The sequence below is a fragment of the Selaginella moellendorffii genome, unplaced genomic scaffold, assembly GCF_000143415.4.
Source record: "Selaginella moellendorffii unplaced genomic scaffold, v1.0 SELMOscaffold_96, whole genome shotgun sequence".
Taxonomy (NCBI): Eukaryota; Viridiplantae; Streptophyta; class Lycopodiopsida; order Selaginellales; family Selaginellaceae; genus Selaginella; species Selaginella moellendorffii.
The window spans coordinates 572,636-584,693 of record NW_003314357.1 but is presented as its reverse complement, the minus strand read 5'-3'; the positions used below and the strand labels follow the sequence as shown (position 1 = coordinate 584,693).

The following is a 12,058-nucleotide window of genomic DNA, read 5'->3' as shown; positions in this document are numbered from 1 at the left end:
AGTCCAAATATTGGATCGCAGGGATCAAGCCGGCGGTGCTGGATTTTGCCACCATCGCGGCCAGCAATCCAGTTCTCGCACCCTTATGGATTGACACTGTAATTGACTGGACAGGTGCGTGCTCTCTCTCTGTGTGTGTGTGTGTGTGTGTGTGTATGTGTGTGTGTGTGTGTGTGAGTGCATGCACACACACACGTGCAATTCTGATGGTATACTTGTTTGCTACAACTCATATTATACCAATACACTGATGGTTTCTCTGTTAGTTTTTGCTTTTGTTGTAAGTTCAAAACTCGTATTGTGTCAGATATCTATTAAGGAGCCTATTATGGAAGTATGCTGCAGAAAATCGGTAGGAGGCTTTCATGTCTCTGATTATCTAAAGTGCTTTTTGTGCCTTCAATATCTGTAAGTCCATAGCGATTTGATTGAATATAGCATAACTACCACATGTGGTTTTTGAAAAACAGAGAATAGCTGCATTACAGTTGACTATACTGCAGAGCTAAAACTATTTTAGGTAAGCAGTTCGGTGTGTCAATGTTGTAGCAATTTATTTCATCAGTTATAATCTCCCTAGGCATTAGTGAAAACGAGATGGTGGTAGGTGCCATGGATACTGCCACCTGAAAAAGAGCAGCCTGGGGAGGATGAACTGGCAGCTTTGAGAGAAAAGCAGTGATAGCGGCTTCAAGAAATGGCAGCAGCAAAACTATCCTCAAAGCTTATTTATTTAGAAAATGAGGCGGAATACTTGAAGAACCTTTTTCGGGATCTAGACTGATTGAAGTAGTATATGTAAAGCTAACGGAGAAAGCATTAAGGTGTTAAAAGATAGTGAATAGTGGTGACATTCTAGCATCACAAAAGTACCCTCTGCTCGAAAATGCAGAAAGCCTTTTATTCAAGGAACAGTTGTGTATATCAAATTTTCTTTTTGTCAGCTGTTGTGTGCTTGGCATTGGCAATTGAAGCGAAAAAGAAAGCAAAGATTTTTTTAAAAACAACAGCACCACTGGCAGAAAACCCAAAAAATCGGGATCGTGCACTTGATAGACACATTCGAGCAAGGCAAAGATGTTAAGAAGAGTCCCTGCAGAGAGAGCACAAGCAACAAATGGAAGAAGAGTATCGCTTGTACATCTTTTACATCTTTTTCTTTCTAAATATTTACAACTCTTTCTCATCATAGGAAAACCTGGAGAAGTATCTAGAGGAGTTGAAGGCCAGGCATTGTGAAGTTTCAACAAAGGTAGACCAAAGAAAACAGCAGAAAGTTTGCACAACCAACGGCCATGGTACTGTAGTTGCAGACTCACGGTCAAAAGTGAAAGGCTGACTGCCGTGTAGAGAGAACAAATGAAACTCTTAATGCAAGCAACCTTTGGACGAAGATACTTTTGGCATGAATGATGAGGACTGGCATATGTACAAGCAAATGGACAGAGACTACAAAGAAGAAGTAGAAGAAGATGTAGATGAAGATGAAGCAGAACTCAGTCGTCTAACCTCGAAACTCAAGGTATATCACTTTCGTCACTACTTTTCTTTTCCCTTTCTAACTGCTTTACTTCCAGGAAATTGATCTTTCATATACTTCAGCACCACCACCCGGACTGCAGGAAATAGTGCCAGAGTTTGTAATACAACGGCCTCTTACTGAGAAGGACTACCAAATAGTACTTGGTGTGGAACGATTCAGAGATATTCTTCCAGCCTGTAGATCAGGTAGAAGTGGGAGAAATGGCATCCATTGCCATGAGGAGAGTGCCAAACTAACTCGTCAGCCGAGTTATGGATGGGATGATTCTACTCACAGGTGGAAACTGCGAGTTTGATGGATTTAACAAGAGGATGTTCTTGGAGAGATCGATCACTGGGCTCGGTTATCAGAGTGGTGTGAGCAGCAGACCCGTGGTATGATGAGGAATAAGAACTTAAGCTGATACAAAACAAGCTGCACTCTGTGTTTGCATCAGGTAGTTTCTTTAGTTTTTTTTTCACAGGTTTACATAGCAGATTTAAAAGACGAGTCACTATTTTAGTGGTTCATGGCATTGATTTCAGTAATGTAGTGTTCATTCTAACTGTTAACATTCGTAAAGACAAGCCAAAATTGATTCTAATGCATCCAATGGTATATAGTATAAGAAAAATTGATAAACAAGGCATGTACATGAAATGTGGAAACTTGGTGGATTCTCAGCCAGCTTTGACAAGATGGCTTGCCACAGTGCTGTGTCATAGATGTCACTGATGCTGGGATTGGCAAGGAGGTGGTTCTGGAGTTGTTTGTTTGTGATGGTTTTGCCATAAGCCTCTCCATGGTGCTTAAGTTGTGTGGGAGCCTGGTGGATGTGTGGCTTAGAGAAGGAGAGGGTCACTCCCAGGCGTGTAGAAAACAATGCTGCCGTGTCAAACTCAGTAAAAGTTTTTGGAATCTGACTTTGTTCTTATGTCAGGATTTCAGGATAAATACAACACAGAGAATAGGCCTTGGCCTTGCTTTAGAGGGCTTCACTAATAAGATCTACGAGGCATAGAACATAGTTAAATTCATCACATTTGTTCCTGTTATTTTCAACTGCAAATGTGTTGTCCCATCAAGCCAGATGACTACTCAGATTCTTCTCAGATAATTCAAATTCTCTGCTTGAGAAAGTTGTGATCACAACAAACAAGTACTTCAAGCCACCTGGATTGCTGTTAAAATTGGATCGTGAGTTAAAAGCTCTTGGATAGATTTCTTTCACCATTTTTTCCCGGTCTACACAACTTAAGTCACATGTAAGTTCATTGGCTACCTCATTGTCAATGCCACTTTGTTTCAGTGCACCAGATAATACTAAGATATATGTGAAACATCAACTACTCATGCAACTTAGGGAAGGTTAGTATGACACATGTCTTGGAGCTACACATAGTGGCCTCCCATGCCTCACTTCCATCATCAATAGTACGTGATGAGTGAGAACAAACGAGATGCCTTTAAAAGAATTAAAGAATAGACAGATTTACATAACATATAATATGTATAAGATGAGCATCTCTAGCAAATTTCTCCAGTTGTACCTTGAAGCATTGTTCAAAAAAAATGCAAAGAGTAAGACAAGCATCCAGATGACCATTGTGTTTGTGGTGCCATATAACAAGAGGATCTACCTCCGGAACTAAGTGACTTGTGCAACCTTTCTGAGCCGCCCAACTTCGACAACACTTGGGCCATAACAATCCTCTTCTAATGTTTTCTGATCAGACAAGTTGCATCAAAGAACTTCTTAATTTCATGATTGGAGTTTAGACTATGACCCTTTACAGGAGTAGTGACAACAGAAGTAAGTGAAGGTTTTTTTTTTCTAGATTCTTGAGAGTCCAGAGCTGGTTGCCAGAATCTGGTAATTGAACTTATAGATGTATACTCTTTCTCTTGGTTTTGAAGGTATTCTTAATCAACTTAGTTGCAAAGACTAATGAAGAGCTCATTGAATTGCTAAAAGACTTACTGGTGGTGGGGAGAATGCAAAGAGAGACTCTCCCATTCTTTTTTGACAAATTGTCAACTACCAAACTTAGAAAAGGATAATCCCAGGATCTTTGCCAATAATTTCTTCCCCTCTTTGACACGGCTAGAGTGGATGCAAGTGCTGAAGCTGCATTTTGCACCTGCAAAGTTTCTGTGCAGTGACGAACATCATAAGTCATTGTTCTATTATTTTATTTTTTTTAAATGTGTTGTTCTAACCCAAAGTATGTATGATTGCATTTTTTCATATTGAAAACATTCTTTACTTTTTTCCAGCGGAGCTGGGATCCCTGCTAGTTAGTCATTAATTAATTAATCTTCAGTAGCCCTGAACAGTGAAGTTCCTTCACTAGCTTGGCTTACTTGGATCTCTCTTCAAACAAGTTTCAGGGAGAGTTCAGCTCTACGCTCCCAACTCGAGGTTGTCAACTACAATCTCGCTGAGAAACTTGAAGCTGATGGTTGAGAAACTTGAAGCTGATGCCGTTGAAAAGTTCTAGGCGGTTCCCGGCAAAGAGGCTCTTGTGGTTCCCTCTCGGAAACACCAGCCGGTCCTCGAGCCTCCCTCGGTTTAGTCCCTCCAAGTTCCTGGCCATGAGAAGAGCTTCCAACTCGGGATCAATCCGCTGCTCTGGACGAGCTGATCATGCAGTCATAAGGGAGCGACGGTTGATACGATGGATCGTAAGGCTTGTACTCGTTGAAGCTGTCCCGTGTGCCAGCGCTGGTGCCGTTTTGGAAAGCTCCTCGCTCGTAGCCATTTACTGGATCGACCATCGTCCGAGTAGAAGTCCTGCTGGGCTCCGGGATCTACGTCGTCGAAGTCGGGGGAGCTGCCTCCCATCGGCCACTCGTGGTCGTGTTCTTCCGGAGTTTCAACCTGGACTTGGTGTGGATGCTCGTCCGGGCCGCTTCTCTGTAGAAGTAACAGGGGACTCGAGAATTGGAGCTGGGATTCTCCTCCTCAGACACTTCCAGAGGCTGCGAGATATCGAATGCCAAGTTATCAGCAAAGAAAGAAAAACACCATTCTATCTCTCAAAGAAAGACCATTGTGTCTCTCGAGAAAAACCCTGAGAACTCACGGGATGACACGGGTGAGTTCCTGAGTCGCGGGGATTTAATCTCGCGACCTTACTGTGCCTAAACTCGCATTGCATTCCCTAAACACATCCGGCATGCGATCAAGCCCTGCCTAAATATCAGCTATTTCTTGTTATTTATTTACTGGATGGACATAGCTCGTATGAGGTATCCATCTTTCACTCTGGGCATTGGCCAGTAGCTTATTGTACTAGTCGGATTCACTGGCTCCCATCTTCATTCAAAAATTACAATTTGTTAGAATTTTTGAAAGACAAAGGGCAACAAAAAAAGAGGAGGAAAAGGAAATACCTGTATTTTGTGATAAGCCTGTGTATGAAAACGCATAGCTCTAACTTAACAAGTGCACTTCCTGGGCATATCCTCTGTCCATAGCTAAATGGAATAAATGTGCCAGTTTTAGCTGGGACCTGATGGAAGAAAATAAAAAGGCTTGGTCAGTATAAACATGACAAATGCCATACTTCAAATCTGGATGGATCAAATTTTGTTGCATTGGGGTAAATACTCTCATCTAAATGGATTGCTGACATATGAACTTGAACCTGCCAATCCTTGGGCAAGGTATAACCTGTGTAACACCATGAAAGTAGATAACAATTGGAATTAGCTTCAATCACTTGTAATCAAACCATTGTAGCTGATGTCCTTGGTGATTTTACGTGTTACCATCCCAACAATATTAGAAAGCCTCAGAGTCTCATCGACAGCCTGCAAAAAACGAACAAAAAAGAACAAAAAAAAAACTCAAATTTAATATAAGAAAATGTGTAGTACAACCCTTAAAGTGGCTAACATCTGTTTTGTGTCTTCCCAAGTTAGCTTATACTTTCTGGAGCCTTTCTTGACAAAGATTCTCCTTTGCTCCTCCTGGGAATAGGACAAATTTAAACAGTAATAACACTCTACTAATGACAATGGAAATGGTTACCTCTACTTCCCTGAAAGCTTGTGGGTTCTCATGTAAGTACTTGATCAGCCACAAAAGAGCAAGAGCTGTGGTATCGTGGCCTCCCAACAGCAGTGCCGTGAGATTGTCTTCCACTTGTTGATTTGAGAGGATTCCAACCTTGTCATCTTTGTGCATGATGAACTCGTCCAGCGCGTCTTTGTGCCTCTCGCCCTTGGCACCTAATAGCGCCCTTCTCTCGTTGATGAGCCCATCCAAGAACGTGTGGAGCCTCGCCCTGGCCTGATCGAATCAAGAACTAGAAAGATCAAAACCACAAATAATATAAGTCAAAAACCTGCAATGCTTTGCGATAAGGTGTGAAGGGTATGTCGATTGGAAACTGGAGCATTCCTGTCACCAAGGCTTGGACGTCTCGCATGAGATCGATCATCTCCGGAGTGGAAGGCAGGAGTTTCTGGCACACGAATCCAATCACCGCGCAATAGCTAAACTGGCAAAGTCAAATGTATATAATCAGATCAAGCATCAACCCGGCATGCAATGTGATCAAACCTTGAGAGTTTCTTCCATCACCGTTACCGTCTTCTTCGACCCCCACGACTCCAGAATCTCCTGAGCCAAGTTATCAATCGTCTCCACATGGTGCTTGAGCGTCTCTGGAACCATCATCCCCAGCACAATTCTCCGGTAGAGCGCATGCTCACTCCCGATGGTTTCGGAAATAATTTTCGGCCCAATCAATCGTCTAAACAAGCCCGAGGGGCCACAGTCAGCGCAGCTGAGGAAGAACTTGGCCGCCTCAACCGTTGTAGCGACGATGGTAGGAGATCCAAGCAAGTTACTTGAGAAAACACCTCCAAATCTGTAGATATCGTATGGTTATCAAGATCTAAGCGAAAGGCAAAGCAGAACCTCTTGCGTCGAGTAGTGAGGAAGTCTAGAGGGGATTCCCGAAAGAAAGAGAGAGATTCTCCGACAAGGGGCCAGCCATGGCTTCCCGGTGGGAGTTTGATCGTGGATGGTTTGTAGAACTTGCGGGAGATCAGCCACAAAGAGAGTAGAAACACGAGGAAGTAAAGAGCATTCCAGGACTGCAGGATAAGCTCCATAGCTGCGAGAAGGGACGAAGCACTTCTTTGCACGAGTTCTGAGAGAGCACACAGCCCATAGCCCATGTGTGCACTCAGTTTTATGTGAATTCCTCTGCCATAGAACATTTCATGTTCATGATTCTCAGTAGTTTTTGTCGATGTATGTTAACCTATTCTTTATTAGAGTCGATCACTTTCGCGTATTATTGAGTCTTTCTGGCTCTTCCCAGATTGAAAAGGCTCCCTCCAGTCGCTTGAATTGTCGTGGAACAAGCTCCAACATCCACTTTCAACACTCGATTTCCACTTGCATTCCAAGGCAATGCATTGCTGGTCATGCAACAATAGACCAAGACCACTCTGACAGCTCTAGTTGATCTTACCACTACAGTAAAAGTTTCAGTCGATATTCTAAGAATTCTTAGAAGTCTCGCCAAGGGGCTGCCACTCCCCTTTAGAAGCAAGGCGGGCATCCATCTGCTCGCACCACTCCCGAAGAATGCGTGCGTGATCTGGGCTCGAATTGGCCGTGACCGCATCGATCTGCGCTTTCGTCACTCTCTTGGACAGATTCCTGATCCGCTCGTTGTAGAAGACCTCGTCCTCCCATGGATCAGTGCCGTCCTCCCAGTTATGCGCCCTCTCCAGCTTCCTCCGCTCCTCCGTTCTCCTCTCCCTCTCCTTCCTCATCGCCAACCGATTCGCCATAGCCATGAAAAACAACTAGCTTCGTTTAATCCTATGCCCTGACACTGTATTTATAGCTAAAAAGGGCTGAATTAAGAAGTTTATTATTTCCATCTATAACTTTAGTATTCCTTGATTATTCCGCTGGAAAAAAAAAGAAGAAAATTTTGTCATGAGCTTATAATCTTCACCTGGCCGTCCACCCGACCCATCATCACCCTCTGGCTCTTCTCCGAGAACAAGGCAAAGATGTTTGGGCCCGTGAGCTTGTCTTTGGTAGCGGCGTGATCAATCACCTTGCAGATATCTTCGAAAACCTTTTCCCTGTCCATCTGCTCGTACTTGTCACCCTTGAATACCTCGCTCGCGACGCTCCTACCACTGCCCACCACCTTCCAATCGTGGGGACTAAACGTCCAGCACTTTGGTCCCAGCTGCGTCGACAGAGGCGCTACCACGTAAACTTTGCCCTGCCCCGCGATGATCAAGGTGACATCGTCCGCCTGTTTCATGGTGAAGAACTTTGCAGCATGATCGGCCAGATCAACACCGTCGGCGTCAGGCATCTTTCCTTGGGCATCACTGAAAAAGTCCTCTGCCTGGATAGAAGAGAATAATAACTCACGTCAGCCAAGAACAAAAGCAAAGAAAAAAACAGGAAAAACAGGACTCAAACCAAACCTCGTGTTTAGCACCGCTGAACGCGAATGCGGTGTTCTTGAGGCTGAATATCTTTTGGAAATCCTCGGACAAGACATGGTTCTTGACGAGTTCCTCGGGATCCATGCTTTCGACCGCGGCCAAGTCGATTTCTCCTTCCTCGTTCATCGGCAACTTGACCAGCGCGCGGCCATCCACAGCGAGCACCGTGCCATTGCGATAAACTCCTCCCACTAGCGTTGTGCATGAGATCGGCATGGGAGGTTCCGTGGCAACCATCTTCTCCGGGACAACGATCTCGTCAAACTCTGCCTCCGTCAGGGCATTGAGTTTCAGGCAAGCCTCCTGAGCGAGAGCAAGAGAAAGAGAACTTCTTTAGATTGGAACTGGAGTTCTCTTTTTCAAAGTCTTACCTTCAAACTGGTTCCGTCTTTGTGAGCTGTTTTAGCGATTAGAGCAGCTTTGTCGTACCCGATTTTCTGCAAGAGATGGTCAGCGACAACACAGAAAGCGCAGCAGATATTACCGGATTCAAGGCTGTAACGAGCATGAGCGATTCACTCAAATGCTTCGCAATTCTTTCTCTATCGGCTTCAATCCCCATCACACATTTCCTGTTGAAAGAATCGACGGCATCTCCAAGCAATTGGATGGACTGCCATAACAACACCATTAGCATAAAAGAAGGTAGAAGTTGGCAGTGAGAGTACATGAAGAAGACATTTCGCGATCAATGGCTTGAACACGTTGAGCTCAAAATTGCCATTCGACCCACCAATGGAAATTGCGTGGTGGTTACCCATCACCTACAGAAAAGGCACGATAACAATCGCAAGACCGAAGTTATCACCGGGGAATACCTGAGCGCAAACCATCCTCAACGCTTCGCACTGCGTAGGATTGACTTTTCCCTGAAGAAAACATCTATGAAACAGGGAAAATTTTCAAAAAAACAACATATACCGGCATAATGCTGCTTCCAGGTTCGTTCTCCGGGAGCTTTAGCTCTCCCAATCCGCACCGAGGCCCACTAAACATTCCGAAAGTAAATCCACAATTCTTACCAAAGCTCTCTCTCACCTTCCAAGCATGCCGATATCCCACGCGATTTTCATAAGCGAGACCGCGATAGTGTTAAGCGCACCGCTGGCTTCCACGCATGCATCATGTGTAGCCTGCAACATACATCATATAGCGGAACGCTTTCACGCACAAGCAAAACACTTACCAGAGCTTCGAACTTGTTTGGAGCGGTGACAAAGGGGAGCCCAGTCACCTCCGCAACAGCGCTAGCAATCCTCTTGTCAAACCTGAGGAAAGCAAGCAACGTCATTGGCAGCATGGACGTAGAAGCACGTACCCTTTCTTAGTGTTGAGGCCAGTTCCCACGGCAGTTCCACCTTGGGCAAGCTGCCACAAGAATTTAGAGAGCAATCAGAAGTACGAGCGCGCTCCTACCTGGTACAGTCGCGGGAGGGCAGCCTTGATGCGCCTGATCCCGTACTTAAGTTGCGTTGCATATCCGCTAAACTCATGGCCGAGGGTCAAAGGAACAGCGTCCTGTAGATGAGTTCGGCCGATTTTCACGATATCGTGAAACTCAAACTCCTGAGGAAAAGGTAACCAAATTACTGTAGAGTTTCAAACAATGATAAATAGATACCTTGGCACGTAAAGTCTTGTACAGCTCTCGAAGGCTCGGGAGCAGCTTGCTGTGAATCTCTCTTACAGCTGCTATGTGCATGACCTGAGTGCACGATTAAAATCTCATTTTCTTGAAGCGAAACGTAAGACAAACTTCAAACTTACAGTAGGAAAAGTGTCGTTTGAAGACTGGCCTCTGTTTACGTGGTCGTTGGGATGCACAAACTTTTTACCGGGTTGCTCCCCGAGGATCACAGCTGCGCGGTTTGCAATCACCTAGACACCAAAGTTCTTCCTTTCTTCTATCAAAAACGGAAACGAAAGGAATGTCTTACTTCATTGGCGTTCATATTTGACTGCGTCCCACTGCCAGTTTGCCACACCACGAGCGGGAACTCATTATCGTGTTCGCCTTGTGCGACTTCGTGTGCCGCTTGAACGATCGCGTTTGCGATCTTGGGATCCAAACCATCCGCGACATTCACCTGATAGACAAAGACTTTGAAGCCTCACAGTTTGAAAAGCCAAAAAAGAAGAACAAAGAAAAAGTAGCAAACCTTTGCAGCGCACATCTTGAGAATGCCAAAAGCGCGCACCAGCGCCAGTGGCATCCGCTCTCTTTCGCCGCCAATCTGGAAATTCTGGAGCGAGAGCTGAGTTTGAGCTGACCACAACCTGGACGACCGCAATGGATCCAAAATTCACTCGGAATGATTGATTTTCACCTGTCAGCTGGAATCTGGAGCTTTTTGCTGGGATTCATGGGATCCACTTCTTCCCGGAACGATGATAAATTCCGGAGTAGCACACGAGTGACATTGCGAGTCCGCGACGCCCTCACCACAGCGCCTATCATAGCTGCGGTCGCGGGAGCGAAAGCGAAACCCTAACCCTATTTTTCTTGCCGCTGATTGGCCGGATGAAATTCCAAATGAGAAAATGGAAGAACTTTAAAATCTCAAAAAGGTAGGGTTTATTTAGGGTTCTGCGATGAAAGTCCGCGCGTCCGTGAAGAAGCTGTGCGATGCTTGCATTTCCGTGCGGCGTGGCCGCCGCCTCTACGTGATCTGCAAGAGCAATCCCCGTCACAAGCAGCGCCAGGGCTACTGCACCGACGCCGCCGCTCCATCGCTCCAGGAAATTGAGCGCGAGGTTGAAGAAGAAGAAGAAAATGTGCAAGATCGAGGATTCTTCAAGCCGCGGTAAGCAACAGCAGCAGCATTTTCATCCTCCAGTCGATTGATCCGCTTTCTTTCTTTTCAGTTTTGGATTCGAGGCTGGAGCAATGCTTGGAGCGTTCATGTGTGGTAAGGACGAAACAAATTTCCAGAGCGTGGATTTTCTAAAGTTTCGTGCTTCTTGCAGTGTGGGCTAGAGTAGCAGCAACGCCTTTACTCCAAGCGGTGGCACCGAAAACTCTAGAGCTCTAGTTTCCATAGTAAGCAAATCTTGGTTTTCCCTCTCGTTTTCTCAGCTTGTTCAAGGGATTCACTCCAAAGGGTCGAAGAAAGTGGGAGTAGTTTGCATTGATCTTCGATACTTTTCCATGGAAAGATCATCCAAGGTATGGAGTAGCTTCAAAAAAACAAGATTCCTTCACTCCTTTCTTTCAGTCCGATTCGTTACTTTGAGTTCGATCTTTGCAGAGACCGACGCCTAGATGACCGGGTCCGTCTCATCGCACCACTGCCTTCACCTTCGTCGCTCTCGTGCCGCCTCTCATCGTCCATCACCAGCTGCTGCTCCTGGAGCTGGAAGTACTCCTGGTGAGCCAGCGACTGGGACGTCGATGCCGACATTCTTCGCTGCAACACGGCTTTCGGAGTGGTCGCCAGAGCCCATCTATGCAGCACCACCAGATGATGCGTCACTCTGTAGTGAGTGATCTCAACTCCGGGCTCGGCAGGAGAGGAGAACTCGTCCGGCAGTGAATCCGCCACCTCCATGGTCGAGTCTTGGACGACGCTGGCCTCACTCTCCAGCTTGAAGTCGGAGAAGACCCTGACGTTGTGATGGAAGAGAAACAGGAACTTCCTCTCCGGGTCTTGCATAGGCTCCACCTTGAGGACTACTTGGACCTGGACGTCGCAGCGTACCACCACTCCAGCGTTCCGGATCGTCTTGTCAGCAGTGCCATCCTCCTCGTTCTGGCTCCGGATGTCATACGAGAACTCGAACGACAGCCTCCGGTCTCTCTGGGCCAGGGGATCATACACCACGTTGGACTTGCAAAGCCGGCTCTCGGACGACGATGAGGAAGAACCCGACGGTGCTGAAGACGAGGCTGTGGAGTTCACAACAGTGACAACGTGCTTCTGGATCATGTCGCAGGGATTGATTTTGAGAAGCTCGCTGACTGGAGTGCCCGGCTCTTGCAGCTGGTGGACGATTTTGCTCGGCACTGCATGGAAAGAAACGTCTCCGCCAGCGAGGTCC

At 45.9% G+C, this 12,058-nt stretch overlaps 3 protein-coding genes across 4 annotated transcripts; 1 reads left to right on the top strand and 2 right to left on the bottom strand.

Annotated features, from left to right (window-relative positions):
* Positions 1 to 4,398: 4,398 nt before the first annotated feature.
* Positions 4,399 to 6,715, bottom strand: LOC9650462 (abscisic acid 8'-hydroxylase 1). The gene is made up of 10 exons (XM_024663076.1): positions 6,453 to 6,715; positions 6,093 to 6,402; positions 5,875 to 6,030; positions 5,559 to 5,819; positions 5,408 to 5,497; positions 5,260 to 5,338; positions 5,092 to 5,198; positions 4,919 to 5,037; positions 4,752 to 4,841; positions 4,399 to 4,504 (listed from the first exon to the last, which is right to left on the bottom strand). Exons 1-10 carry the CDS (start codon positions 6,713 to 6,715, stop codon positions 4,399 to 4,401), a joined length of 1,581 nt encoding a protein of 526 aa, XP_024518844.1.
* Positions 6,716 to 7,388: 673 nt separating this feature from the next.
* Positions 7,389 to 10,524, bottom strand: LOC9650712 (fumarate hydratase 1, mitochondrial). Its single transcript, XM_002989281.2, has 16 exons — positions 10,348 to 10,524; positions 10,180 to 10,297; positions 9,958 to 10,107; positions 9,788 to 9,898; positions 9,642 to 9,725; positions 9,437 to 9,586; positions 9,339 to 9,388; positions 9,207 to 9,288; positions 9,059 to 9,153; positions 8,942 to 9,008; positions 8,839 to 8,889; positions 8,689 to 8,784; positions 8,505 to 8,633; positions 8,392 to 8,457; positions 8,000 to 8,323; positions 7,389 to 7,917 (listed from the first exon to the last, which is right to left on the bottom strand). The coding sequence occupies exons 1-16, from the start codon at positions 10,476 to 10,478 to the stop codon at positions 7,489 to 7,491; spliced, it is 2,133 nt and encodes a 710-aa protein (XP_002989327.2). The 5' UTR covers positions 10,479 to 10,524; the 3' UTR covers positions 7,389 to 7,488.
* A 75-nt stretch (positions 10,525 to 10,599) lies between these two features.
* LOC9650461 lies at positions 10,600 to 11,225 on the top strand. Of its 2 annotated transcripts, XM_024663029.1 has the most exons (4): positions 10,600 to 10,824; positions 10,886 to 10,929; positions 10,988 to 11,060; positions 11,122 to 11,225. In XM_024663029.1, the coding sequence occupies exons 1-3, from the start codon at positions 10,613 to 10,615 to the stop codon at positions 11,050 to 11,052; spliced, it is 321 nt and encodes a 106-aa protein (XP_024518797.1). In that variant the 5' UTR covers positions 10,600 to 10,612; the 3' UTR covers positions 11,053 to 11,060; positions 11,122 to 11,225. The 2 variants fall into 2 exon arrangements, with proteins under 2 accessions (XP_024518797.1, XP_002989368.2); XM_002989322.2 differs by lacking the exon at positions 11,122 to 11,225 and having other exon boundaries at positions 10,988 to 11,092.
* Positions 11,226 to 12,058: the final 833 nt, after the last annotated feature.

What these genes read in the sequence shown, in the direction of transcription:
- LOC9650462 (XM_024663076.1), bottom strand. Translation starts at nt 6,715, where the DNA reads ATGGGCTATGGGCTGTGTGCTCTCTCAGAACTCGTGCAAAGAAGTGCT. An exon ending in AAGCTTTCAGGGAAGTAGAG is followed by an intron (nt 5,498 to 5,558) that starts GTAACCATTTCC and finishes TCCTATTCCCAG; the next exon opens with GAGGAGCAAAGGAGAATCTT. An exon ending in ATACGAGCTATGTCCATCCA is followed by an intron (nt 4,505 to 4,751) that starts GTAAATAAATAA and finishes GATATCTCGCAG; the next exon opens with CCTCTGGAAGTGTCTGAGGA.
- LOC9650712 (XM_002989281.2), bottom strand. Translation starts at nt 10,478, where the DNA reads ATGATAGGCGCTGTGGTGAGGGCGTCGCGGACTCGCAATGTCACTCGT. An exon ending in CAAACGACACTTTTCCTACT is followed by an intron (nt 9,726 to 9,787) that starts GTAAGTTTGAAG and finishes TCGTGCACTCAG; the next exon opens with GTCATGCACATAGCAGCTGT. An exon ending in GATATCGGCATGCTTGGAAG is followed by an intron (nt 9,009 to 9,058) that starts GTGAGAGAGAGC and finishes CGGAATGTTTAG; the next exon opens with TGGGCCTCGGTGCGGATTGG.
- LOC9650461 (XM_024663029.1), top strand. Translation starts at nt 10,613, where the DNA reads ATGAAAGTCCGCGCGTCCGTGAAGAAGCTGTGCGATGCTTGCATTTCC. An exon ending in CGAGGATTCTTCAAGCCGCG is followed by an intron (nt 10,825 to 10,885) that starts GTAAGCAACAGC and finishes CTTTCTTTTCAG; the next exon opens with TTTTGGATTCGAGGCTGGAG. An exon ending in GCTTGGAGCGTTCATGTGTG is followed by an intron (nt 10,930 to 10,987) that starts GTAAGGACGAAA and finishes TGCTTCTTGCAG; the next exon opens with TGTGGGCTAGAGTAGCAGCA.